This window comes from Manis javanica, chromosome 12 (genome assembly GCF_040802235.1).
Source record: "Manis javanica isolate MJ-LG chromosome 12, MJ_LKY, whole genome shotgun sequence".
Classification (NCBI taxonomy): Eukaryota; Metazoa; Chordata; class Mammalia; order Pholidota; family Manidae; genus Manis; species Manis javanica.
The window spans coordinates 81,183,475-81,211,188 of NC_133167.1; the positions used below are offsets into that span (position 1 = coordinate 81,183,475).

Genomic DNA, 27,714 nt, shown 5'->3' on the forward strand with positions numbered 1-27,714 from the left:
ATTACATTGATTTTGCACCATTGTCAAAAATCACTTGAGTATATTTGTCTGGGTCTATTTCTGGAATCTCTTATCTGTTTCATTGAACTATTTGTCTATCTTTCTGATGTTACATTGTTTTGATTATTCTAAATATATGGTAAGACTTAAAATTGGGCAAATTGATTCTATTTCAAAATTGTTTTCACTATTCTAATTACTGAGCCTTTCTATTTAAATTTTAGAATCATTTTTTAAAAAAACATGGCAATGATTTGATAGGCGTTCATTAAACCTATAGATCAATTTGGGGAGAATTGACCTCTTTACTCTGTGGTAATTTTTAAGTCATGAACATGCTTTGGACTTACTTGTTCAGCATTTTCTGATTTTAAGCATATAGTTCCTATGCATGTTTTGTTTTCTTTATATTATTATGGGGCTGAATTATATCTTCCCAAAATAATATATTAAAATTCCACCCCTAGTACCTAAGAATGTGACTGAATTGGAGACAGGGCCTTTAAAGAGGTAATGAATGTAAAATGAAGTTATATGGAGGTTACTAATCCAATGTGACTGCTGTTCTTACAAAAGAGATTAGGACACAGACACACTCTGAGAATGGACCACGTGACCACAGACACCGGTCATCTGTAAGCCAGAGAGAAAGGCCTTAGATGTAACCAGCCCTGTCAACTTGATCTGGGACTTCTAGCCTTCAGAATTATGAGAAAATAAATTACTATTGTTTAAACCACCTACCCTGTGGTACTTTGTTATGAAAGCCCTAGTAAACTGATATGCCTAAATATTTTCACTTTTTTAGAGAAATTATAAATGGTATTGTTTTCAATTTTTGTTTTATTTGTTCTGTGCTAATATAAATATGATGGATTTGTGTTTGTTGAACTTGTATCCAAGTTCAACTTGTGTCAAGTTCCATTTGACTGTGTATCAGCATTTTATCATTTTACTGCTCACTTTCTAAGCTCTCATTTTTAGTTTTCTGAGCTTTTATTTTTAATATCACTTGAGATTTTCATATATTACATAGATAATTATGTCTTCCACAACTAGGGACAGTTTGGTTTTTTTTTTCTTTCTAATCTGTGTGCTTTTAGTGACTTACTGTATTGGCTAGTACTTCTAACACTATGGTCAATAGGAGTGGTAAGAGTGGATGTGATAGATACATACATATATATAAAGAGATAAATAGAAAGATACTTTTTTGACGTAAATTGTTTAAAAATGTGTTGTGCAGTATCTGTGTGTCATGAGTTTGGAGATTTTCCTGTCAAACTTATTTGTTCTAAAAATTATTTTATACTCAGAGAATGCATATTGTATTCTTTAAGTTCTTTTACAGTTGTTTTGTTTTATTAAATGGGATGTGGTCTCAGTGAATACTCAATGTGTGTATGAAAAAATGTGTATCATGCTGTGGTTAAGTGTTCTATAAATGCCAGTTTATAGATATTGTTTGATGGTGGTGTTCATGTCTTCTAAACAATTTTTTATCTATTTTTTATCACTTATTGTGAGAGTGTTGTTGAAGTCTCCAACTGACTGTATATTTGTATATGTGTTCTTTTCACTGTGTCAGTTTTTGCTTCATAAGTTTTGCAGTTCTGTTGTTTGGTGCCTGATTTAAGATTATTATGTTTTATTGGTGAAGTGAACCTTTTTATTATGTTATAATGCCCTTTGTCCTTGATAATTTTTTCTTTGACATTAACTTGCAACTGTTATTAGTAAAGCCTCTCTGGCTTTCTTGTGATAAATATTGACATATATTTTTTCTTAACTTACTTTTATCTTATGTGAGTTTATATAAACAGCATATAGTTGGGTCATTTTTTCCCCTGAATTTTGCTAATCTGTGGCTTTTAATGGGTATGTTTAGACAGTTTGCATTAAATCTAATTGTTGACATGTTTCTATCCCAGTCTGTCATTTTAGTATTTGTTTTATGTTTTACACTTTCAGTCCTCTGAGTTGGCATTAAAAGTTCAGCTTCTGTTTCCTACATCTCGCCCTAAAAAATGACAGCCAGCCAAATATCATCTCTCATGTTCGTACTCTGTCTTAAACCTCCATTCAAATTCTGATAGTAGGATTTTCCCTTTCTTTTAACCTTAGCTCTTGTAGAACAATAGGAGAGGGTGCCTATTAACTGATATTTCCATGTTACTCCATAATATTCCGTATTTTCATTCACACACATACACAATCTTTTTTCTCTTTAGGTATGAATTACTTAAATTTTACTCACTATAAGTTTCAATTGATGTAGACAAATTAGAGAAGTTCTAGGAATTTTGCTTATAACAGATTAAAGAGATGAGAAAAATTTCTCAATTTATCAACGTTAATGTGAAATGCCACTTTACACTGCTGCTAAACTTTTTTTCATACCTCCTCATTCCAAATTTCCTCATCATTGCTTTGTCTCTGTCTCTGACTCCTACCGGGTTATGTCTTCACCCATGTGCTCCCAGCGCTGGCCGGGGTCCCACACAGCCGCCTCACGTGTCACCATGCTGCTGGATCATTCCCCAGACTCTGTAGCTCAGCTGAAATATCAATTCCACAAATAGGTTGTTCTAACCACCTTATCTATATCCACCTCAAAATTCTTTACTGGAGCACTTCATTTTCTTCAGAGCACTTTACATGACCTCTCTCTGTTTGGGAAGTTGGTTGTCAATTTCCTGTGCATTTTCTTTATTCCTTTCTTTAATATAAGTTCCAGGTGTAGACAACATCCATTTCTTGCATGCGCGCCACTATATTCCTATTTATTGTAGGGCCTGACACATGTGCATATTGAATTAAAATGTGTTAATGGGAGGGGCTGATTTAATGGAAAGTTAAATAAATGTGTTTCATATTGATTCCATTGGAAATACTAAATGTGTTTAGGGCTATAGAAGCCAGGCATGCCAAATTTTAAACAAGAGACTGTTGGTAGTTTCATTACTTTTTACATTTTGTGCTTCTTAATCTATTAACTAGTATGGGTATGCATATCAATGACATATCAAAATAAGATGTAAAATAGCTTAACATAGACAATATTAAAATACAAAAATTTTACAGGAATAAAAATGGTTTAATTTATTTCTTGATGTGTTTTCTTCTTATATGATTGTTTTCCCTTTGATTCTCTTTAGTATCCAGATGCAATAACTTTAGAGGGATTTTCAGTTATTATAGCTCAACTACTTGGCCTTAAAATTGGATTAACATATGATGACATCAATAAGTGTTCTTGTCCAAGAGCTACGTGCATAATGAATCATGAAGCATTGTAAGGCTTCTTTTTACTCATAATTAACTTTACATTTATTTATGAGGTTGTTTACAACACGTAATGAATTTATTCCTTATACTCCTTATAGTCAACTCCACATCAAAAATTGGAAAGGTATGTTTTGCACAATGAGATTCACATTAACAAATCTGTTTAAGTGACATAAAACTACAGAAAGCAGTAAATCCCACTATTGAGAAATATTCACTCAAAAGAATTAGAGGGAAAACTTTAAGATTTATGAAGACTATGAAATATTGTGTAAACATATGTTGCCACTGTTTGACTCTTGTAGTACGTTGTTGCTCAAGGCAAAGATGTCTAACATCAACCTGAATGATATAACATAGTACTGGCAGTTTTAGCTAGTATTTTAAAGGAAAGAAAAAGGAGGAAAGATTTGAAGAGGACAAACATTGTCTTTATTTGCTGGCATTATAATTGACTACCTACTTAAATCAACAGAATCAGTATACAGTTAGAACAATAACAATATCAAAAACTCATTAGGATGATCATTCTAGAAAAACAGCATATGTATACCAGCACTAAGCATATAGGTAAACCTACTATAAAATGGCTGATATTTCCAGAAGAGGCTTATAAATTCAGCACAATCCCAAAAATATTTAAACTGTTTTTTAGGAGCTTGATAAACTATATGGGCTGCAAAATAATGGAGATGATAAATACAAACTTTTGGGGAGTATGAAGTGGAATTTATGATCAAAAGAGAGCTCGTATGGATGGGAAACACTATATATCATCTTTATAGTAAACTCCACATCAGACTGATAGAAATGAAGAGAAAAGTAGGAAAAGATGATGCTGGATATAAAGAAGACTTAAAAAGCAAAATCATTGAGTAAAGCAGGATAGAACCTAGTGCATAAGTGTTGAGGGTCTGGCTTTAATTAAAGCGGGGTATATTCAATTATTGTGATAAGGTCTGGGGAGAGTAAATAGATAAAGATGTATGTAATTTAGTTGATGGAGGTGCAAAGATGAGGACAGTCTCTTCTGATAGGGAGCTGAAGGCAAGGAATATAAGAGCTTTGTTAGAAGACATAGAACACTTGCTCTTGGAGACTAGAAAATAGAAATGATTTAGGAAGTGCGATAGGATTGCTGGGCCTTTTGAAGACACCCTTAGAATTTGTAAGTACAAATTGAGTATGAAATCAAATGCTGCATTTTTTTTATATTGGTCCATTTAATTTCAGCTACTGAAGTGCATATGTAAAGAATGAATAGTTGATCTTTTGCTAAGTTAACTTCCATGGATTCAGAAAGAGTTAGGGCTGCAGGAGAAGCTGTGTTCCCCTGATATAATTACTTCAGCTTTTTCCTACCCCACAGTGGGAGCTTTGGAAAGAAATTAAAGTATTTTGAGACAACTGCCTTAGCTCACCTTATTTTATAATTGTCTTTAGGCCTGGATGGTAATCTTCCCCACAGATAGCCAATCAATTAATATTTACTTTGAAATGTCTTATGTCTATTAAAATTCTATATACTTAGTCATTTATATATATAATATATATGTGTTATATCTATATATTCTTTTTCTTATTAAGGTATCATTGATATACACTCTTACGAAGGTTTCACAAGAAAAACAATATGGTTATTACATTCACCCTTACTGGGTCCCCCCCGTACCCCACCGCAGTCACTGTCCATCAGTGTAGTAAGATGCCACAGAGTCACTACATGTCTTCTCTGAGGTACACTGTCTTCCCTGTGACCCCACACACACCATGTGCACCAATCATGATACCGCACAGTCCCCTTCTCCCTCCCTCCAAACCTGCCCTCCCTCACCCCTCCCTTTTGGTAATCACTAGTCCCTTCTTGGAGTCTGTGAGTCTGCTGCTATTTTGTTCCTTCAGTTTTGCTTCATTGTTATACTCCACAAATGAGGGAAATCATTTGGTATTTGTCTTTCTCTGCCTGACTTATTTCACTGAGCATAATACCCTCTAGCCCCATCCATGCTTTTGCAAATGGTAGGATTTGTTTCTTTCTTATGGCTGAATAGTATTCCACTATGTATATGTACCTTGTCTTCTTTATCCATTCATCTACTGATGGACACTTAGGTTGCTTTCATATCTTGGCTATTGTAAATAGTGCTGCAATAAACATAGGGATGCATATGTCTTTTTGAATCTCAGAACTTGTTTTCTTTGGGTAAATTGCTAGGAGTGGAATTCCTGGGTCAAATGGTATTTCTATTTATAATTTTTTGAGGAACTTCCATACTTCTTTTTACAATAGTTGAACTAGCTTACATTCCCACCAGCAGTGTAGGAGGGTTCCTCTTTCTCAACATCCTCACCAGCATTTGTTGTTCCTAGTCTTTTCTATGTTGGCTGTCCTAACTGATGTGAGGTGATATCTCATTGTGGTTTTAATTTGCATTTCCCTGATAATTAGTGATGTGGAGCATCTTTTCTTGTGCCTGTTGGCCATCTGAATTTCTTCTTTGGAGGATTGTCTGTTCATATCCTCTGCCCATTTTTAAATAGGGTTATTTGCTTTTTGAGTGTTGAGGCATGTGAGTTATTTATATATTTTGGATGTTTACCCCTTGTCAGATATGTCATTTATAAATATATTCTCCCATACTGTAGGTTGCCTTTTTTAACCCCTTGTTAGATATGTCATTTACAAAGATATTCTCCCATACTATAGGATACCTTTTTGATGCAATTGTTAATGGAATTGTTTTCCTGTTCTGCTGGTTGTGTCCTTTACTGTACAGAAGCTTTTTAGCTTGATGTGGTCCCATGTGTGTTCATTTTTGCTTTTGTTTCCCTTGCCCAAGGAGATGCATTCAGGAAAAAGATCTTCATGTTTATATTCAAGAGATTTTTACCTATGTTTTCTTCTAAGAGCTTTATGGTTTCATGATTTATATTCAGGTCTTCGATCCATTTTCAGTTTACTTTTATGTATGGGGTTAGACAATAATCCAGTTACATTCCCTTGCATATAGCTGTTCAGTTTTGCCAACACCAGCTGTTGAGGAGACTGTAATTTCCCTATTGAATGTCCATGGCTTCCTAACGTATATAAATTGACCATATATGTTTGGGTTTATTTCTGGGCTCTCTAGTCTGTTCCATTCATCTATTGGCCTATTCTTGTGCCAGTACCAAATTATCTTGATTACTCTGGCTTTGTAGTAGAGCTTGAAGTTTAAGGAGCATAATTCATCCACTTTATTCTTCCTTCTCAGGATTGCTTTGGCTATTCGGGGTCTTTTGTGGCTCCATATGAATTTTAGAACTATTTGTTCAAGTTTGTTGAAGAATGCTGTTGGTATTTTGATAGGGATTGCATTGAATCTGTAGGTTGCCTTAGGCAGGATGGCCATTTTGACAATATTAATTCCTCCTACCCATGAACACGAGATGTGTTTCCATTCATTGGAATCTAATTTCTTTCATGAGTGTTTTGTAATTTTCAGAGTATAGGTCTTTCATTTGCTTGTTTAGGTGTATTACTAGGTATTTTATTCTTTTTGATGCAATTGTGAATGGAATTGTTTCCTGATTTCTCTTTCTGCAAGTTCATTGTGAGTGTATAGGAATGCAACAGATTTCTGTGTATTATTTTGTATCCTGCAACTTGGCTGAATTTTGATATTAGATCTAGTAGTTTTGGAGTGGATTCTTTAGGGTTTTTATGTACAATATCATGTCATCTGCAAACAGGGACTGTTTAACTTCTTCTTTGCCTGTCTGAATGTCTTTTATTTCTTTGTGTTGTCTGATTGCTGTGGCTAGGACCTCCAGAACTATGTTGAATAAAAGTGGGGAGAGTGGGCATCCTTGTCTTGTTTCTGATCTTAAAGGAAAAATTTTCAGCTTTTCACTGTTAAGTATGATGATGGCTATGGATTTGTCATATATGGCCTTTCTTATTTTGAGTTACTTGCCCTGTATACCCATTTTGTTGAGAGTTTTTATCATGAATGGATGTCGAATTTTGTTGAGTGCTTTTTCAGCATCTATGGAGATGACATGTGGTTTTTGTCCTTCTTTTAATTGATGTGGTGAATGATGTTGATGATTTTAGAATGTTGTACCATCCTTGCATCCCTGGAATTAATCCTACTTGATCATGATGGGTGATCTTTTTGATGTATTTTTTTAATTTGGTTTGCCAATATTTTGTTGAGTATATTTGCATCTATGCTCCTCAGGGATATTCACTTTTAGTCTGTGGTTTTCTTTTTTTGTGGTGTCTTTGCCTGGTTTTGGTATTAGAGTGATGCTGGCCTCATAGAATGAGTTTGGGAATATTCCTTCCTCTTGTACTTTTTAGAAAACTTTAAGGATAATGGGTATTAGGTCTTCACTAAATATTTGATAAAATTCATCAGTGAAACCATCTGTTCCAGGGTAGATTTTTGAATATCAATTCAATTTCATTGCTGGTAATTGGTCTATTCAGATTTTCTGTTTCTTCCTGGGTCAGCCTTGGAAGATTGTATTTTTCTAGAAAGTTGTCCATTTCTTCTAGGTTATCCAGTTTGTTAGCATGTAGTTTTTCAAAGTATTCTCTCATAATTCTTTGTATTTCTGTGATGTCTGTAGTGATTTTTCCTTTCTCATTTCTAATTCTGTTTATGTGTGTAGGCTCTCTATTTTTCTTGGTAAGTCTGGCTAGGGGGTTATCTATTTTGTTTATTTTCTTGAAGAACCAGCTCCTGCTTTCATTGATTCTTTCTATTGTTTTATTCTTCTCAATTTTATTTATTTATTTATGCTCTAATCTTTATTATGTCCCTCCTTTTACTGACATTAGGCCTTGCTTGTTCTTCTTTTTCTAGTTTTGTTAATTGTGAGTTTAAACTAAACTGTTCATATGGGATTGTCCTTCTTTCCTGAAGTAGGTCTGTATTGCAATATACTTCCCTCTTAGCACAGCCTGCGCTGCGTCCCACAGATTTTGTGGTGTTGAATCATTGTTGTCATTTGTCTCCATATATTTCTTGATCTCTGTTTTTATTTGGTCATTGATCCATTGGTTATTAGGAGCATGTTGTGAAGCCTCCACATGTTAGTGAGATTTTTCATTTTCTTTACGTAATTTATTTCTGGTTTCATTCCTTTGTGGTCTGAGAAGCTGGTTGGTACAATTTCAATCTTTTTGAATTTACTGAGGCTCTTTATGTGGCCTGCTATATGATCTATTCTTGAAAATGTTCCATGTGCACCTGAGAAGAATGTGTATCCTGCTGCTTTTGGGTGGAGTGTTCTGTAGATGTATGTTATGTCCACCTGTTCTAATATGTTGTTCAGTGCCTCTGTCTCCTTACTTAATTTCTGTCTGGTTGATCTGTCCTTTGGAGTGAGTGGTGTGTTAAAGTCTCCTAGAATGAATGCATTGCATTCTATTTCCCCTTTTAATTCTGTTAGTATTTATTTCACATATGTAGGTGCTCTTGTGTTGCGTGCATAGATATTTATAATGGTTATATCCTCTTGTTGGATGGACCCCTTTATCATTATGTAATGTTCTTTTTTGCTTCTTGTGACTTTCTTTGATTTGAAGTCTATTTTGTCTGATACAAGTACTGCAACCCCTGAATTTTTCTCCCTATTAGTTGCATGATATATCTTTTTCCATCCCTTCACTTTTAGTCTGTGTATGTGTTTGTGTTTGAAGTGAGTCTCTTATAGGCAGCATGTAGATGGGTCTTGTTTTTAATCCATTCAGTGATCTTATGTTTTTTGATTGGTGCATTCAGACCATTTACATTTAGGGTGGTTATTGATAGATATGTACTTATTGCTATTGCAGGCTTTAGATTTGTGGGTACCAAAGGTTCAAGGGTAATTCCCTTACTATTTAACAGTCTAATTTAACTCACTTAGTATGCTATTACAAACATAAAGGTTTTTTTTTACCCTCCATTTTCTTCCTCCTCCACATCTATATATTTATTTAAAAAGAATATTAAATGTTAACATAATGTTAAAGATTAGCAATGATAAATGAAAATTTAACCATGGCTGACTTCACCTCTGCTAAAGTACAAGGGTTTCATTTGAGCCATCTTAAAATTCGTACTGTCACATGTGGAACATTATTTAGATGTGGTTTTATTTGCCTGATTGATTTACCTGAGGAATGTTATTTTATTTTAGGGGATCCAGTGGTATAAAGATTTTTAGCAACTGTAGCATGCAAGACTATAGATATTTTATTTCAAAACTTGAGGCTAAATGTCTTCAGAACTTACCAAAGTTGCAACCATCATATCAAAATCAATCAGTGTGTTTTAATGGGATTCTGGAACCTGACGAAGAATGTGACTGTGGCAGTGAAGCGGTGAGTAATATACAGACTGAAATATGAGCACAATTTTTTGTGTTTTCAGTAAGTTGTTGTCATGGTATATGCAGAATGATATGCAGCTATGTCCCCCACATAGAACTTAGATATGAAAATGAGGATGAGATATGTCAGTCACTTTCCCACCCCTCTTCAGTAGAGAAGACAAATGAATCATGAAAATTTGGTTTGCACACACTCTTCCCGATTATGCCAGCAGAGAGATTTTTGACTATATAGGCTTAATGAATGCCTTTTTTTCCACTTCTTTCCTAACTCAGATGCCCTCAGTGTCTGTTTTCTCTGTAGACTTCTCTGGAATTTCATTGTCTTGTGGTTGCAAGAATGTCAAAACATTATAATGCTTGTTTCTTAATCATTTCCAAACATTTTTGCATTTCTGTTTCAAGATGTGTGAAATTTGTTCTATTTGCTCACTTCTAAATATAGATATGCAGTCTACCACAGGTCCATCAACTAAAAGTTCAATGCATACTATTCTCAGCAGACAGGACCAACATTTAGTGTATTAAACATCATTATTGTATAATATTTAACAATTGCCCTCTATTTAAATAAAAGTTTCTTCATAATTACTCCTCCAGCAGTTACATGAATTTCTTATCCATCTACAGAAACAGCTGGCCACCACTAGTTTACATAAAATTAAACCCCTACAAGTTATCTTAATCATCCACCATTCCCCAAAGTAAAGAATGTGTGTGTGCATGCCTCTGTATATATGTATATAGGTTTTCCAATTATCTCAGACCTTCCACTGTCATCTTGCAATTCATCTATCCTTAAATATGGTGCCAATTACCTGCCAAAAAATCCAGTTATTTTTCAAGAAGAATAGAATAAAACAATGTAATCTGGGATAAGGTCTGCGCATTGTGAGATTCCACAGCTCCAGGCAGACCAGCTCACAGCAAATACTGTCAGTGCCCCACCAGTTCCTCCTAGGCACTGACTGTCTCTGCAGAATGTTTTTGCTCTAAGTATCCGGTCTCCCTGTTGGCTTCTCCTGCCCTCAGTAACATGCTCAGCCACAGGTAGGATGGGCTTAACATGCTCAGGACTTAGGCACCTGTGATCATGATGGGTGAAGAAAAAAAGCAAAGTCACTCTAATTATGTCTAACAGGGAAACCTTGAAAATTGTCCAAGTCACAAAAATGGTCAAACACGCTCCTGTCCTGGCTAACAGGAGTAATTCCTGCTTCTTTACTGGTTTCAATGTCAGCATTGGAATAGTCTTTCTTCTTCAAGAGAAGAATCCAGTAATAGATGTACCCCTGTTTTCTAATAGCCTCTAGGCTAGCAAAGTCCAGATTCCTTAAACCTTTCCCCAAATCACCTAACATGAGCCCATATCCTATAATTATACCTTCTTATGAGGTGTCCACAGTTATCATGGTGTGTATTTTTTGCTAAAACTAGCAATAAATCCAATTTGTTCAGCTTATAGATGTATTCTAGATGGTCCTTAGGAAAATGACGTTGACACCTATATCTTCATAAATATCCCCCATTTGACACAAATACAGCTCTTTTTATGCACCCTCCCACACACATGCAGGTGTATTTATTTGTTCCTGTATTCACAAATGTAATAACTAGTAATAAATATTTGAACAATTATTCCACAAAATATAGAGATACATTTCAGAAAAAAATTAATCTAAAGTTTTTAAAAAACAAAATATCAGAAGAAAGCATTGATAATATTTTATCATCTTGGCATAATGGAAGTCTTGGTAAGGAGACAAAAAACCCAATGTGCATAAAGAGAACATTGTAAATTATCCCAAATGGCAGACACCATTAAAAAGTCAAACAATAGACTGCAAAGAAATGTTATAAACATATAAAAAGGAGAAAGGATAACTGGATAATATATAAAAGCTGTTCCTACTATTTAGTGGGGAAAAGACAGGGAAAAAGAATGTATTTAATTCACAAATAAAATTGTACAAAATTCAAATTCATGCTCAAACTCACTAATAAGCAGAGTGATAATGACAATGAACAGTGAGGCACCGTCTCCTCATTAGCTTGTTATAAGTTAAGCTGATAGGTTGTAATCAGTATGGATGACCACGGTTGGCAGAGCATCCTCGTTCACTGCTCATATACATACGTACACTCATGTAATGGTACTGAACTTTGGAACATGAACACTGAAATATATCAAGTGATTACCCCTGGAAAATCTGGGCAATATGTGTTTATTCATCACTAAGGCCATCCTACTTATGGCTGAGTAATATCCAACACATTTCTTCTTATGAAATAACTATAGCTTTTACTCTAAACTTTCTATATTCTAGGATGGGAATATTTATAAATACATATTGATTCACATAAACACATGAAAAAGCAGAAACAAACAAATGGAAAATTAAAGAATCCTGCCTTCATTCTAACTGGCAAGATCTTTGAAACTAGATTTTTGAGACAAATGGAAAATGTTTGATTAAAAAAAGAATATAAAAATATTAAAGAATTATATCACTACAATGTATTTACATGGAAACAATATTTGGTTTGTTGACATTATTTATCACCTAATTTGAATAATAGTTGACTGTCATTTACCTTGTAAAAGTTATATGTACTGACATATCTTTTTCTGTTCTAAATGTATTTTTATTATATTGCCTAACTCTAACCCTAGTCACAACGGAAAACTTTAGTAAACAAATTGCTAAAAAGAAATTGGGGAGAGTTTTCTCTTGGGAATTCATACTTTTCCTCCCAAGATTTTGTTCTTGCTATTCATTACCAAATATTTCAGGTAATAAATTATTACCTGACATATATAACAAAAATATTAATTACCAAATATTTCAGGTAATTTAATGATGAAATGATATTTTAGATGTTTTTAGTTCTTGCACATGCTTTTGGATAGTATTGAAATAGTGAATAGTAAAGCTTCATTGAATATAACTAGAATGTATAATTGAAAAGTTGAATACAAGTGAGGATTTAAAAAGTTGATTCAGAAACAGCTGTTAAGTGGTTGAACTAGAATGGTATTTCTTCTTATGAAATTTTAGGAATGTCTGTTTAAGGAGTGCTGTGATTACAAAACATGTAAACTGAAAAACTCAGCAAAATGTGGTTCTGGACCATGCTGTACCTCAAGCTGTAGGTAGGTTTCTGAAATTTAGAAAAGGGGTTTGAACTATCATAATAAAAGGCTATATTAATTGAATTAATGTGAAATCAGTAAAAAGAATATAGAAATAATGGAAAGGACCAAAGAAGTGAGCACAAACATGACCACAGGTGGATAGGAAAGCAACTATAAATAAGAAGGCATCTTATATTGGTACTAATCATTCTGCTGTGTTGAAACCATAGCTTACCGTCTTCTAAATTATCAGATAAAGTGCTGGATAAACATACACATTATTATATCAAGATATATTAACTCTGGAGGAAATTGTGAAGTCAAATAAATGGTGTATGACCAATTGTGGGATAAAAATTCTAACACGAATAGCAGACAAAATGTGTAGCAGACTAAACATGTCAGATATAGAATATGCAAAGAATTCTCACACACTGATAAGTAAAAGACAAATCACACACACACACACACACACACACACACACACACACACACACACACACACACACAAACATAGGCGAAGGGAGCCCCCAGGATATTTTCAACAATGAAAATAGAATTATTCAATGAATACACTGATCGTCTGCAGTATTAAAATAAACACAAATAAAAATAATAATTCAATATCCTAAAGCAGTCATCCAAATGGCAATTTTAAACACAATATCAGATATTGGCCAAGGAGTGGGAATGGAGATCATGCTTGGACAGTGTTGTGGAATTTTGAATTAACTATAATCCCTCTGGTGAAAAATATTTGTGTATCTCTGAGCTGAGTATAAATTATCAAGTTAATTGATTATGACCAGTTCTTTCATGTATATACCTTAGAAACATGCACATGTATGGAAAATTCAGTAAAGAATATTAATTATAGAATTGTTTGTAAAAGCAAATCATAAAGGCAAACAATATTTATTGGTATTGGATGGCACATAAATGTACATTGTATAAGAGGTATTTAACAAATGCAGGCTAAACATACATATGCTAATACAATATTATCTTCAAATAAGTAGGGATAAGAAAGCAAGTGGCATGATACAAAGATTTCATAATTCCAGTACTGATATAGTATATATGCATAAATACTCCCTATATTCTTTTTGCCCAATTCTTCAATAACTTATAATTTATTATAGTAAAATTATTTCAATGAACACTTTTGAATATTATGGCAAGCATATTCAGTCTTATAACTTTACACCACAACCAAGGGATAGGCGGTCTCACTACCACTCCCCCAGAAATGCCCCTGTTCCCCACTGCAGGCAGTCCACACTTCCACCCACGGGCCCTGGCAACCACAGGTCTGTCTCCTGCATCTGTAATTTTACTTTTGCGAAATGTAATATAAACTGAATAATTATATGGGTAAACATTATGATTAGGCATCTTAGCATAATGCATTTGAGATTCACTCATGTGGTGGTGTTTCTTACTTTTTTCTTTTTGTGTTGCTGAATAGTATTGTAAGCATGCACCACAGTGTGTTAATCCTTCCCCCAGCTGAGGAACACCCGGGTTTTCAGTTTTTGGGGATGCAGATACAGCCGCTATAAAGTCTTCATAAGCAAATTTTGTATGAACATAGTTCCATTTTACTTAAATATCTATAAGGGAGATTGCTGGGTCATGCTGTAAATGTATATTGAATTTCATAGGACACTGAAAATCTATTTTTCAAAGTGGCCAACCTATTTTGAGTACCCGTAGCATTGATGAGACATGCAGTTGCTCTGCAAACTAAATGTAAACTCTAAAACCATAAGACATAGGGTTTCATTTTATGTTTGCTACTGGTGTATTGTTTATACTTTAAAACTCATTTTACTGGTTGTCTTGAGTTTACAATTCTTTGATTAATTAGTCTGATTTCATATAATACACCACTTCATGTGTAGTGAATTAATCTCAGAGCACTCCCATATACTAGAAACACAAAATATACTGTTACTATTTTTGCTTTATATAGTCTTTTATCTTTTAGAGCCAGTAAAATAAGGAAAGTAAAAAAAACTTTATTATTAACATCATTAATTCCATTTCCAGCTCTCTTTTTCCTTTTGTAGATTTCTGTTTACTGTCATATTGCTTGTGCCTAAAGACCTCCCTTTACTCTTTCCTGTAATTTAGGTCTGCTGAAAATGAATTCTCTCAATTATTATTGGCCTATGAAAGTCTTTATCTCTCATACATTTTTGAAATATGGATTTCTCAGGTATGGCATTCTAGCTTGGAAGTTCCTTTTTATCTTGTCATTTTGAAGATGCCACTTCATTCCTTACCCATCTTTGTCTCAATCTGTGAAGTGCTAATTCAGTCAGACTGGATTGTAGAATGTCTCTGAGTGTATGAGAGCATATATAGTGGGTCAGCATTTGGACTTGTGAATTTCATTGTGGAAGGCAATGGATGACTGATTGAATCAACAGGCCATAATATTTGACAGCTGCTCTACTCTTTACCTGAGCTATGCAAGAAGGCCCTTCTGCTCTCAGATAATTAAATATGATGATGATGGTCATAACCTATTTCATACATTGATTCCATGTGTTATTCTAAGCACTTTTTAAATATTAATTCTATTTAATACTAACAATCCTCTGACAGAATGATTATTATCTCGTTTACAAATGAAGAAACTGCAAAACAGATTATGTACCTCAGCCACAAATAAGCTAGTAAAAATCCAAGCAAGGGATTTTAGGGCTGTTTGGCTCCTGGGTCTCTCCAAGAACAAAAAGACAGAGGCAATGTTCCTCCAGTTTTGAGGGACAGGTGTGTTTAAACTAATCTGTCCCCCTCCAAAAGCCGGTAGAGTTGGATGGCCTCCTCCTGAGAGGAGAACACAAAGCAGTTGCAAATCCTCTGTTGGAAAGGATCCTTTCGTATCTCTGAGAGAGTTACTTTTCTTCAGGCTGCATAATGAACACTGTACCTGATTTTTCCTTCAAAAAACTCAGAGCCGTGGGAACTCTGGGATTCCCTCAAGTATCCACGATCAGGTGTATTTTATTTGAAAATTCTCTTGGGTAGGTAACTGAGGGTGGTCATTCGCAGGACATGATTTTCTTTCTCTTTTTCCCTCGTAGATATCAGTGGCGGGCACTCCATGCAGAAAGAGTGTTTATCGAGAGTGTGATTTCACAGAGTATTGCAATGGGACCTCCAGTACTTGCATCCCGGACACCTACGCGCTCAATGGCCGGCTGTGCAGGTCGGAGACCGCGTTCTGCTATGACGGACGGTGCCAAACTGCTGATAAACAGTGTGCCCAGGTATTTGGAAAAGGTACTGCTCTAGCTCATGTGTTTCTTTTACCTCAAACTGGGACCCTCCAGAGGATATACTACTTATCACACCTCTAGAGTGGAGGAACCTGAAGCACAAGGTCAAGAAAGATCAAATTTCAATTAAAGAAGGTTTGTTTTTGTAGGAGTGTTTGAAATTTTCCAGAATAGTCTTGCACATTCCTTTCCTCATGGTTTGGTCTGGTTTTCAGTCATTAGCTACCTAGGCAGAAATCCACAGGATGGCTCATGATTTACAGAGAGATTGAAATGGCAAGTCAGTAGCTTCTGAAATTTCCTTAGATTCCTTTTATGTTCATGGTCTTTTAATTTGAAAGGTTCAGAGTGAATTTCGTTCAAGTATGATCATATTTCCTCGCTGAAGAACTGCTAGAGTAACAGTAGTCATAGGTCACTGATGACAATTCATTTTATATTTAGCTTTTTAAACAGGTTTTGTGAGTACTTCAACTAAGACTCACGCAGATATGCTTGCCTTGACGCAGTAATTATTCACAATACCCCAATATGATTTTGTATTTTTAGAAATTAAGTTAAACTTGAATAAATCAAAATCACCCAGGGAAATGCCCTCACAGTCATTCGCTCATTGAGCAAAGTAAATGTATACCATCGAGATTCAGTGATCTGCCCAGAAGTAACATAAATACAGTTCGTACCGAAGGACGTGGTATGTGGTCCATACGGTCTTCCTAACCACTCAAAAGTTGTCTTTAGGATCCCGTTGCAGATCAGGCACCTTCACCACCGTGCAGTGGCCACAGAGCCCTGGACGTCTGGGCCGCAGCCGCCGCCCCTTCTGGGCGCTGTGGCTCCAGGGCGCCCCTTTTCACTTGCTGTTTTCCTTCAGGGCTTACTTGCATTTGAAGATCCACGATCAGGCATATTTTCAGGAGCCTCGAAGACACGCTCCTTTTTAAGATTAAGTAAAACTTTTAACCACAATTGAGTTACTTGACATTTGACGTCTTTCCGAGTTCTAATAAATAAGAACATGTCTAGCTCAGACTTGACCATTCGTGTATTTCCTCTTCTAATATATACTCTAATGTCCCCACAAAGCTGAGCCAAATGGATCAATAGTTTGATCTTTTGATTCAATTCATTCATTCCCCTTTTATTCATTTATTCATCTCCCATCTGGAGCAGGTATTTCTTCTTGTTTTTATGTTACTAAAAACTAGAAGGCAAACGTCTGCTTTTAAGGTAGTCTGCTATATGAGACCTGTGAATGAACAAACAGTTGCTTATATTTTGCATTATTTCTTTAAGTAAAGTTAAACTTTTAAAGCAACTGTAGAAGTTTAACCAGATTGGTCATATTTTCCCATGAAAAATATATTTACTGAGTATGTGCATAGAGATGAAAGTATTCAATAAAACAGGCATAGCCACGTGGTTATTAGACTCATGGAGCACGTGATCAGGAGACAAAGACAGCAAGTACATAGACACAAAAGAAGCAGGAGGCCTCGCACTGGGTTAAGTGCAGCTAATGAAAAGATGATAGGATGCAGAAAGGAACATGAGGTGTAGTGGACAAGAACAATACTGCCTGCTGCCATCAGACGGTGTCGAGCTACCAGCTTGCTCCTGCAGAATCTCTCTCCACTGGACAGCCGCACCTTACCCAAGGGCGCCCACTTCCCAACGCAGCACACATCCGGTTATGCGGTCATATTAATGAAGGTAGGATATAAAGGCCTGGGCAGGTGGCCCGATAGGCACCTGTCAGGCATGTACTCTGGCGGGCTATTCATGCCACCTGTGGGCCGGCATCTCACTTGCCGTCTCTGCTCCGTCCCGCTTCCTCCCTCTCACTTCCAGATGTTCGGATCACTAATAAATGGCTCGCATGTCGTATCTCACCTAGATGCTGGCTTCTGGAGACTCTAACCACTAACAGTTGGTACTCACAGTGATGTGAGGAAAAAGTCTATGAGATAAAATTTCAAAAGTAAATCACTTGCTTCCAGGCCATCGGTGAGCACCCCAACACTGGTGGAATTTGAGAATACACTCACTGAGTGACCTGAGATGGTGTACCCGTGAAGGAGCATGCATTAGGCAGTACTGCTGGGGTGTAGGCGGGAAATAGCAACTGTACAGAAAATGGCATGGGATGGCTATTACTCAGCAACACTGAAATCTAGGAAAAGGTAACAGAAAGGTGTGCATTTGAAATCAAAGTGTGAGCTGGAAGGCTTTTCCTGTAAAGGTATAAAGAGGCTCCCATCTCTTACAATCAGAGGTTAGAAAAAGTTGGTGGAACTCCAGAGAACGTTCAATTCTCAATCAAGCCTGTTTGGCCAGGGTTAGGTTCTGGTGGGAAAAAGAATGGGACCTGCATTTGGGATGGGAACAGATGAAAAATTAGCCCCCCAAATTTTGAGCCTCCACACTTCTCTGAAATTCCTGAATCTGTAGAATGATACAGCCCTGTTCCTTCACACCGCCGCTGTTCCCTAGTAAGAATGGTGAAAGTATCTTCCCCTTGCTTAAAGATAATGCAGAAGCCTGTCACTCACAGCGCAAACTACATCCTTATTCGATCCTGCCCCTCCCCACCCTGGCTGCTAGCTGAAAACAGAGGGAAGGCAGAGCAGCAGGGAGCCGGGCTGTGCTGGAACTTACCCGGGAGTACGGGGACTACTCCCCAACGTAGTGCAGGTCCTACACAGCCGTTCCTACCAGTATCAAGGGAGGGCACAGGGGCCTGGATTCTGCGAGTGCTCAGTCATAAGACTGGACAGGGGAACATTAAGAGTGGATAGGAGAGAGTTTGTTGATTTGGGAGCACTATCCCAAGATATGGGATTTAACATCCTGGCAAGGATCCTAGAAGATAACAAACATTTCCATTGGGATTATTTCCAGAAGCATGGAAAAAAGCACGATGGCTCACTCAAAGTTTAAGTGGCAGAATTGTTACAGGAAAGGATTATAAGGCTCAGAGAAGTGGAGATGCTTGACTGCATATACTGTATATGTATGGCCAAATAATTAGGCCCAACAGGAAGGCCCAAGACATAGGGAATAGGCTGCTCAGAGGAAGGCCAGACTCACTAGACATTTCTACAGTGGCTTTCTCTGTCGGCCAGGGCTGATGGTAGGAGATGCTACTAAAGAAGCAGGCTCATTGAGAGCAATGGGTGTGATAAGATCTTGAAAAATCCAGGCCAGATAGCAGTGCCTGACTGCCAGAAACCAGATGGATAAAATTATTGTAAGTAATAGGGACAGAGTGGCAGACACGGGAAGCTGATCTATACATAGTCAGGGACATGGTTAGTAGAATAGGACTTCTATTCTGTTGTGTTCTTTGGGCAGTCAGCAAGGGTATTACCCAGATTGTGCTATCAAAAGAAATAAAAAATGGGTGACTATTAAACTGAGGAGAGTTGCCTTAATGAATGGCATAATCCCATGTCCAATTCTGAATCTAAGCCAATTTTCAGAAGCAAAACTCATTGACGTAAAGCAGGGTTAAGTGTCCAGAAGGAAAACACCACACCTTGGCAAATGTACATGTGAACAATTCCTCTAAAACACCCCCAGATGGACATTAAACCATTTAATCAGTTATCTGTTCACTGGGGAAATATCTAAGCATTTTGAAAACTGGTGGACAGAGTCTGAATTGATGTAACTACCTGGAAATCCAGGGAATGAATATAGTCCTTCCCAAGTTTCAGTTTACAAGGGGTCCACTAGATCCAAGTCCACTGGTAGTCATTTCTCAGTCCCAAAGGGCATCCTTGGGGCTGGCCCATAAGTGGTTTGTGCAGTACCATTACTAGGTCCTTGTCCTGTGTGGTGAGGCCATGGACAACATGTCTATAACTGTCGGGGGTTTCCAAATACTGGTGCTCCCCTCAAAGGGTGGTTGGCTGTGTAACATCTACATGTAGTTACTCAGTCTGATCCCTGCGGAAGCCAGATGGTCCCCAGAAGATAATAGTAATCTACTGCAAATGCAGCCAAGTGGTAGGTTAAGTAATTGCATCTCCTGAGGTCTCTCTGCTCGAGCAGATGAGCATGGCCTCAGATATATGGTAGGAGTGTAGCCACTGGTTTGGCAAATATAGTCTTTTCTATTCCTATTTGAAAAAAGAAAACTAGAAACAGTTTGCAATCACGTGGAAGGGACGATGCCGTTAATTTCCAGTTTTGCTTCAGAGCTATGTTTACGCTCCTTCCCCCAGGCATCATGTAGCTGCAGAGATGTAGACATCCCAGAAAATATCACATTGATCCACTCCATTAGTGATTTTGTACTTATCCAGCTAAATAAGCGAAGCATAGGTAGAATGGTGGGGGTCTAAGTAAACACATGTGTTGCAAAGGGCAGGAAATAGACCCTCAAAATGCTCAGGAACCTGTCACATCAGTAAAATTTCTAGGAGTCCGGTGGTCAGAAGCATGACCTGATGCTCCATAGAAAGTTAAAAATTCACTATATGCACCTTGCATCTCGTATGACAAAGAAGGATAACGCTGGTGGGCCTTTGGGTCCCAGAGGCAGCAGACTCCCCATGGAGAAGGACTGCTCAGCTCCATTTACCAGGGGGCATGAAACGCGGCTGATGTTGAGTGACGTGAAGAGCAGGAAAGGGCTCTGCAGCATGTCCAAGCTGCCAGGCGAGCATCCCTGAATTTCGAATCATAAAACATCACTGATCCAATAATTTTAGAGGCGTAGGTTGTGAGGGGAAAAATGCCATGTGGGGCTTGTACTGGGCTTCCTTGGGAGAGTGACAGTGAAGTTCCCTGGGGTTCTAGACCGAGGCTGTGCACTTTGAACCAGAGAATGATACCACTTTGACAAAAAAACTGGGCACACTATTGCTCCTCATGAAGATGGCGAAGCTGACTTTCATACACCAAGTGACCATGTGTTCAGGACTGTGCATTATAAGCTTAGTTATGTCAGAGCCACTGAGTTAGATGACTAGATAGACGGGAGTCACTCATTCATCTGGATTCATGCACAAAGAGGTCGCAGAAGAGCAACCCATGAGCGGGAAGTCCAGAACTGTACATCTTTCTCTGCCTTCCCCCTTGGCTTCTCCATCGGTTCATACCTGTGGACACGTGGGGCCTCACTATGACCAGCTGGCAGAGGAGGAACAAGCCTCGGCTCTTGCTGTAGATGTGTCGGCTCATTAAATCGGTTATGAGCTGAAATAGGACAGTAGCCATAGCATAGCCTCACTCGGGGGGGATGCCTGGTCCACCATTTCCTGTGGAAGGAGACAAGGTCTGAAGTTAGGTCACAGATGGCCTCACGGACAATGAATGAGGGCCCAGCTGGTCAGCGGGGTGCCCGGATGCGGGACCCTGGGAAGGCTAGAGCCCGGAGTTCTGTGACGGAGCTGTGTGGATAGACACGTGGGAATAAACAGGAGATGTGAAGATCTCATTCCACCAGGTTAGCAGCCGCCAAAGAGCGCCCACCACGGGAAAGAGAGAAAACCACCCAAGGGACACAATGACTCGGGCGATTCACGTCGACCAGCCCCGTCACCATCCGCCCTGGCGCCTGGAGGGTGGACACATTTCTGGGCTTTGTCTTTTTTTATTATTACTATTACTTCTTCTGAGATAACTGCATCGTCCCTGAGGTGAGCTCCTCTCTGCCTTGGCACTTGCCCCGTCTGGTCCAGTGCAGCCGTCAAGACACATTTTGGTTCCTTGCCTCTTCGCTTAAGGCAACAGGTACCTGAAGGACATTATCTCCTTTTAAATGACTGAGAAAATGGTTCCTCCAAATGTTTCATTCTCACAAAGCATGTATTCCTCTCCTTTCAGCCTCTGACGATAGTTTTCTTCACACCTACTGCCAGGCTTCAGTTACAGCACCACATAATTTAGGTATGGTTTGTAATAGAACTCTATTCAATGTACCAGTTCCTGTGTTTAAGGAAATGGAAATAACCTTAAAATCCTGAGGCTCACATGTCCACCACAGCTATTCTGCTCCCCCACACTGCCTTTGCTGTGACTCCAGACTCGCAGCTAAGGCCGTGCTTGCAATACCGCTTATCCCTCATCAGAGAAAAAGAGTATGTTGCTCGTTGTACTAGTCCTGAAGGTTTCCACCCATAAATGACAAGCGTCAATTCTCTCATTCCATTAAGCAGAGCAGGTTACAATATCTGTCTTAATCTCCACTGGACTAGGAAGTATGCATTCTCACTGGGAGGGGTAGGAAATTGTTTTCAACAATAATATGATTTACTGCAATAGATACAATCCTTTTCTGTTTTCTGTTCAGTAAGCCAACTGTTAACCTTCTACTTGCATTGACAGACACACACAGAGAGAAAATGATCAAGTTCATGATTTTTCTGTTTATGCAATGAGTTTTTATTAGCTTTTTATAGACAAAAATTTTAATCTGGACTACCTGTTTGCATTTTAAGGTGCTCAAGGAGCTCCGTTTGCCTGTTTTGAAGAAGTTAATTCTCTGCGTGATAGTCCCGGAAAGTGCAGTTTTAAAAATTCACAACCATTGCCTTGCAAACAGAAGTATGTATATAAAAGTAATTGTTTCATTGAGTCATAAAAATTACTGTTTCTTGTCCAGAGACAAGATAGAAATGGACAGTAAATCTTATACCAGAAAAACAGTTTCACTTATCATTTTCCATTTATTTTCCTTCTCTGCAATTCAGTTTGCTTTTTCCTCAGTATTGTTCTAATAATGAGACTAGACTAAAGAAAGGCTAGTGTTTATTACCAGAGAGAGGAAGTGCACATAAACTGCCAAAAATCAGAAATTTGTGCTCTATATGGAAATTTTAAATTGAGGTTTTTTTTATTAAGTTGATTGATAATGATGCTAAAGCAAGTGCTTTGAATTTTAAGATGTAGCACTGATGAAACAGAGTTTTATTTTGTTTTTGTTCTTGTTGTTTGTTTCCAGAACACTGCTATGTAAAACAGTACCTATGGATAGCTAACCTTGGAGTAGTGGAACACTGTTTTTCTATCAACTATATAGAATAAAGGGATTATGGCAGAGACATGGGCATAATCAGAAGGGACTCTAGGATGCACGGAGAGGAAATAAATGCCATCAGCCACTGTCAGAAAATGGTGGGTAACAAATGACCAGACTGGCTAACCTGTATCGAAGTGGGCTTAGGTGATGAATTTTCCCAAAGAAGGGGCAAGATACGATGACCTCTCTAACACCGTTGGAGACAAGGCAACAAAGCTGAGCTCTGAAACAGGAAATGAAGTCCTCTGCAATAAAGTTCAGAATTTTTCAATTCTGCTACAGTGCTAATTAATTGGATTGCATTTAGTTTTGTGCACTGTAAGATAATATTATTTTGGCATATTTTTCTGGTTTTATATCATCAGAGAAACAACATCTATGCTACCATCTATTAAGATAATACTTACTTGGAATTAGGCATCATTTAAGAATAAAATAATGAGGAATTTTCTGCTTTCCATTTCCAGGGATGTTCTCTGTGGAAAACTAGCTTGTGTATGGCCACATAAGAATACTTACAAAAATGATGTTCAATCTGCAGTTTATTCATATATTCAAGGGCACGAATGTCTCTCTGTAACTACAGGGTCATTAGTGAGATCAGATGGAAGAGATCATGCCTATGTAGCTGATGGCACTATCTGTGGTGCGCAAATGGTAACAAAACATGTTCATTTATATTTAGCTATGTTAAATTATGTAATTTTATCAGATATGTATTTCACGATGACTATCACAATTACACTGAGTGGATTTGAACCTGGTGCTGCCGCTTATTTCCCATATGATATTAAAAAGATAAACTAAGCCTCCGTTATCCAGTAACTTTGATTTTTTAATTAACTTGTCATCACTCCTTACATGAGAAAAAATGCCTGTGTTTTAAGCACAAGATACCACTAACAGGTGATATTTTTAGATCTTTGAGTTATAACAGCTTTAAAGTACAGAATTCTAATTTAGAGTTTGCAATATTCCATGCTTCCCAAATAAACATAATTGAGCTTTCATTTTATTTAAATTATATGCTTATGTGTAAATCAAAATGTCAGGGTGAGAAGTTTGGAAGAATCAAACAAGAAGTCTGTAATAGGAAAGCATGGTTACAGCGATGTACAAGCTTATGATATGTGCATTTATACATATGAACATTGACGTTCATGTAGTCACAAAATCAAGGGAGAACAAAAATGGCTCAGAGGCTTATTCAATCTGGAAGTATGAGTGCACACATTACAGAAAACATAAGGCATCTGAGATTTACAGAGTATTTCGTGTATATGGCACTCAGCACTTCTGAATTAAAAATAAAACCTAGACATGATGACTCAATTAGCCAGCTTTTTTTTAGTGCCACGCTGTGTGTTATTTTTATCTTTTTTATTGAAGTATAATTCACATAAATATTACATTAGTTTCCAGTATACAACATAATAACTCAACATTTGTGTACACTGTAAAATGATCACCCCAGTAAGTATAATTACATCTTAGTGTAATTAAGTAAGTGTAAAAGTGAATGCAATATTATTGACTATACTCCCTGTGCTGTACATTACCTCTCTGTGCCTTCTTTATTTTATAACTGGAAGTTTGTACTTCTTGATCCTGTTCACCCATTTTGTACCCCTCAACCCTGCTTACCTTTGGCAACCACATATCAAACAGAAAACATCTGTGTCTATGAGTCTGTGTTTTGTTTGATTTGTTTTGTTTTTTTAGATTCCACATATAAGTGAAATCACGTGGCATCTGTCTTTGTCTGAATTGTCACCTAGCATAATAGCTTCAAGGTCCATCCATGTTGTCACAAATGTCAAGATACATTCTTTTTTATGAAACTGGAAGCCTGCGTTATCCAGTAACTTTGATTTTTTAATTAACTTGTCATCACTCCTTACATGAGAAAAAAATGCCTCCTTATCCCCTTCACCTATTTTGCCCATCTCCCAACTCCTCCCTGTACAACCACCAGCTTGTTCTGTGTGTTCATGAGTCTATTTCTGTTTTGTCTGTTTGCTTTTCATGTGCTTTTTGACCATCTCTATATCTTCCTTGGAGAAATATCTATTTTTGTCTCCTTTGGCCATTATTTTTGAGTGTTGGTTTTTGTTATTGAGATTTAGGAATTCTATATATATTCTGGATATTAATCCCTTATGAGATATATGATTTGTTAATCATTTATCCTATTCTGTGTGTTGCCTTTTCAGTCTCTTGATAGTGTCCTTTGACACCTGAAAGTCTTTTTAATTTTGATTAAGTCCAGAGTATGTGTTCTTTTTTGTTACCTGTGATTTTGGTATCATATAAAAAAAGCATTCCCAAATTAATGTTAGGAACCTTTTTCCTGTGTCTGCTAAGAGTTTCATAGTTTTAACTCTTATGCTTGGGTCTTTGATCACTTTGAGTTAATTTTTGTATATGGTGTAAGATAAGGGTCTAAGTTCATTCTTTTGATATCTTGTTTTCCCAGTACTATTTTGTATATAACAAACAAAACTAGATATCTAGTTTTCCCAGTACTATTTGTTGAAGAGACTGTTCCATGCCGTTGAAGAGTCTTGGCAGCCTTACTGAAAATCATTTGACCATATTTACAAGGCTTTATACCTGGGCTCCCTAATCTAATCCATTGGTCAATGTGACCAGTTAACTTTTCTCTTGCCGGATTATTTTGATCAATATCATAATAAAGATTCATGACAATTTACAATCCAAAATATTACTTATATTTGAAACCCAAACAAAATTACTGAATTATGTTCTAATTTTTGAAGGAACAAATAATTAACATTAATCTAACCAATTATTCACAGCAGAACATTAACATACTATAGAAAACTCCCAATGGACATTCTCAATTCAATTCCCAATGTAGGTGTCAAAACAAATTATATGATATCATTACATAAACTATGTCAAGGCGAACATCCTCAGATTTTTTTCTTAAATTTATTGTTTAGAATTTTGTATTGGACTTGCAGAGTCAGAGTAATATGGAATCAAAAGTCTCTACTTGACTAATCTCATATCTACATATATAAAACATAATTATTATATTACATCAAATTTGTGGATGACTATGAAATACTATGTTTGTTTTATTATAGTTTTATATTTACACAAAATAAAACCTGTAAGGAAGTTCATTTAATGGGATATAACTGTAATGCCACTACAAAATGCAAAGGGAATGGGGTAAGTAATTTTTTTTGTAGCTCTAAATTGCAAGTTATATTGTGGGCAATTCAAAGTAAAAATGTATTCTGTTTGGAAGAATTGCAAATCTAGGTTACCTTTAAACTGATCTTGCCTAAAAATAGCTAATATAAAGAAAGTCAGCTGAGCTAATTCAAACGCTATTAAATGACTTGTACTATATGTGTTGAATTTATAAATTTGTAAAAATGAATTAGAACAACTTACAATTAGGTACATGTTTAAATGAAAAACACTTATTCTTTTCTTATGCCAATAAACACACATTTTACCTAGATTGTGAACATATTTTATCACTCCTCACATTCTTCATAATTAAAATGTATGGCTACATAATAATTTACAGAGAGTATACTTAAAAAATGTTGACATGGTAGAGAATTTTCCGATTGTTCTTATGAAGAGGTTTCTAATAGGCAGTGTATCCTCATGCGAAAGAACTTTTTGTTTCCTCTCAACTGCTTCTGTGTTTTTGTCTGGTAATACAAATTTTTTGTTATTTTACATGTCATTTTCATATCTTCACATTTATAATTTTGCTTTTTGTTTTCTTATTTTCCTTAAAGAAAATCAGTGTATACTGCAGTCAACATAAGACTGATCCCAAATTCACCAAATTTACTAGTATTCAACTTTATAATTTTTAAACTGATTGGAGCGAGACTATGTAAAATATCTCGGCATTGCCTTCAGTGTTCTGTGGGCTTTATCTTAATATTAACACGCTGATGTTATCCTTTATGTTAATGTGTTCCTTAACGTCAATGTTATCATCTTTAAATTCAGCAAACAAAATAGCTACACTTTTTATTTTTACTTTCTATAACAGTTATTGGCCTGGTCTTTTTCTTTCTTGTTCAATCATCTGTTTTAAGTCTTCAGCCTTAATGTATTTTATAATATCTCAGAGTTAGAGATTGTAGATTATTGATACTTTGCTTTATTGAATACAAATTTGTTTTCTTAATTTATTTCTATTTGTATTCCTGTTTTATTTTTACTTAAGACTTTTTGGATGTTTTTCCTTTTGATAAAACTTTTTACCATGAAATATGACACACATAAAAGAAATAAATAAAACTTCTATATTCATTTTTAAATTTTCTCTATGATGTTACATTTCATGATTAAAATGTTTAAGAAGGAAAACTATTTAAAAGAACAAAGAAAAAACTGAAGAAACAAAGCAGCAGCAGACTCACAGAACCCAAGAATGGACAAACAGTTACCCAAGGGAAAGGGACTGGGGAGGGTGGGTGGGAAGGGAGGGACAAGGGGGAAAAAGGGGCATTATGATTAGCAGACATAATGTAGGGGGTGGAGGGCCTGAGGAGGAGAAGACAAGTAGTGATTCTATAGCACCTCACTACACTGATGGACAG

At 36.6% G+C, this 27,714-nt stretch overlaps 1 protein-coding gene across 1 annotated transcript in view; it reads left to right on the forward strand.

The window, feature by feature from the left end:
• The first annotated feature begins 2,459 nt into the window (after positions 1 to 2,459).
• The window catches only part of LOC140845308 (disintegrin and metalloproteinase domain-containing protein 18-like), a 31,605-nt gene continuing 6,350 nt past the window's right edge, over positions 2,460 to 27,714 (forward strand). Inside the window, 8 exon segments of the mRNA XM_073219287.1 lie at positions 2,460 to 2,549; positions 3,159 to 3,295; positions 9,463 to 9,646; positions 12,714 to 12,812; positions 15,886 to 16,084; positions 22,530 to 22,635; positions 23,578 to 23,760; positions 26,224 to 26,311. Of these exon segments, the coding sequence (XP_073075388.1) occupies positions 2,460 to 2,549; positions 3,159 to 3,295; positions 9,463 to 9,646; positions 12,714 to 12,812; positions 15,886 to 16,084; positions 22,530 to 22,635; positions 23,578 to 23,760; positions 26,224 to 26,311 (1,086 nt within the window).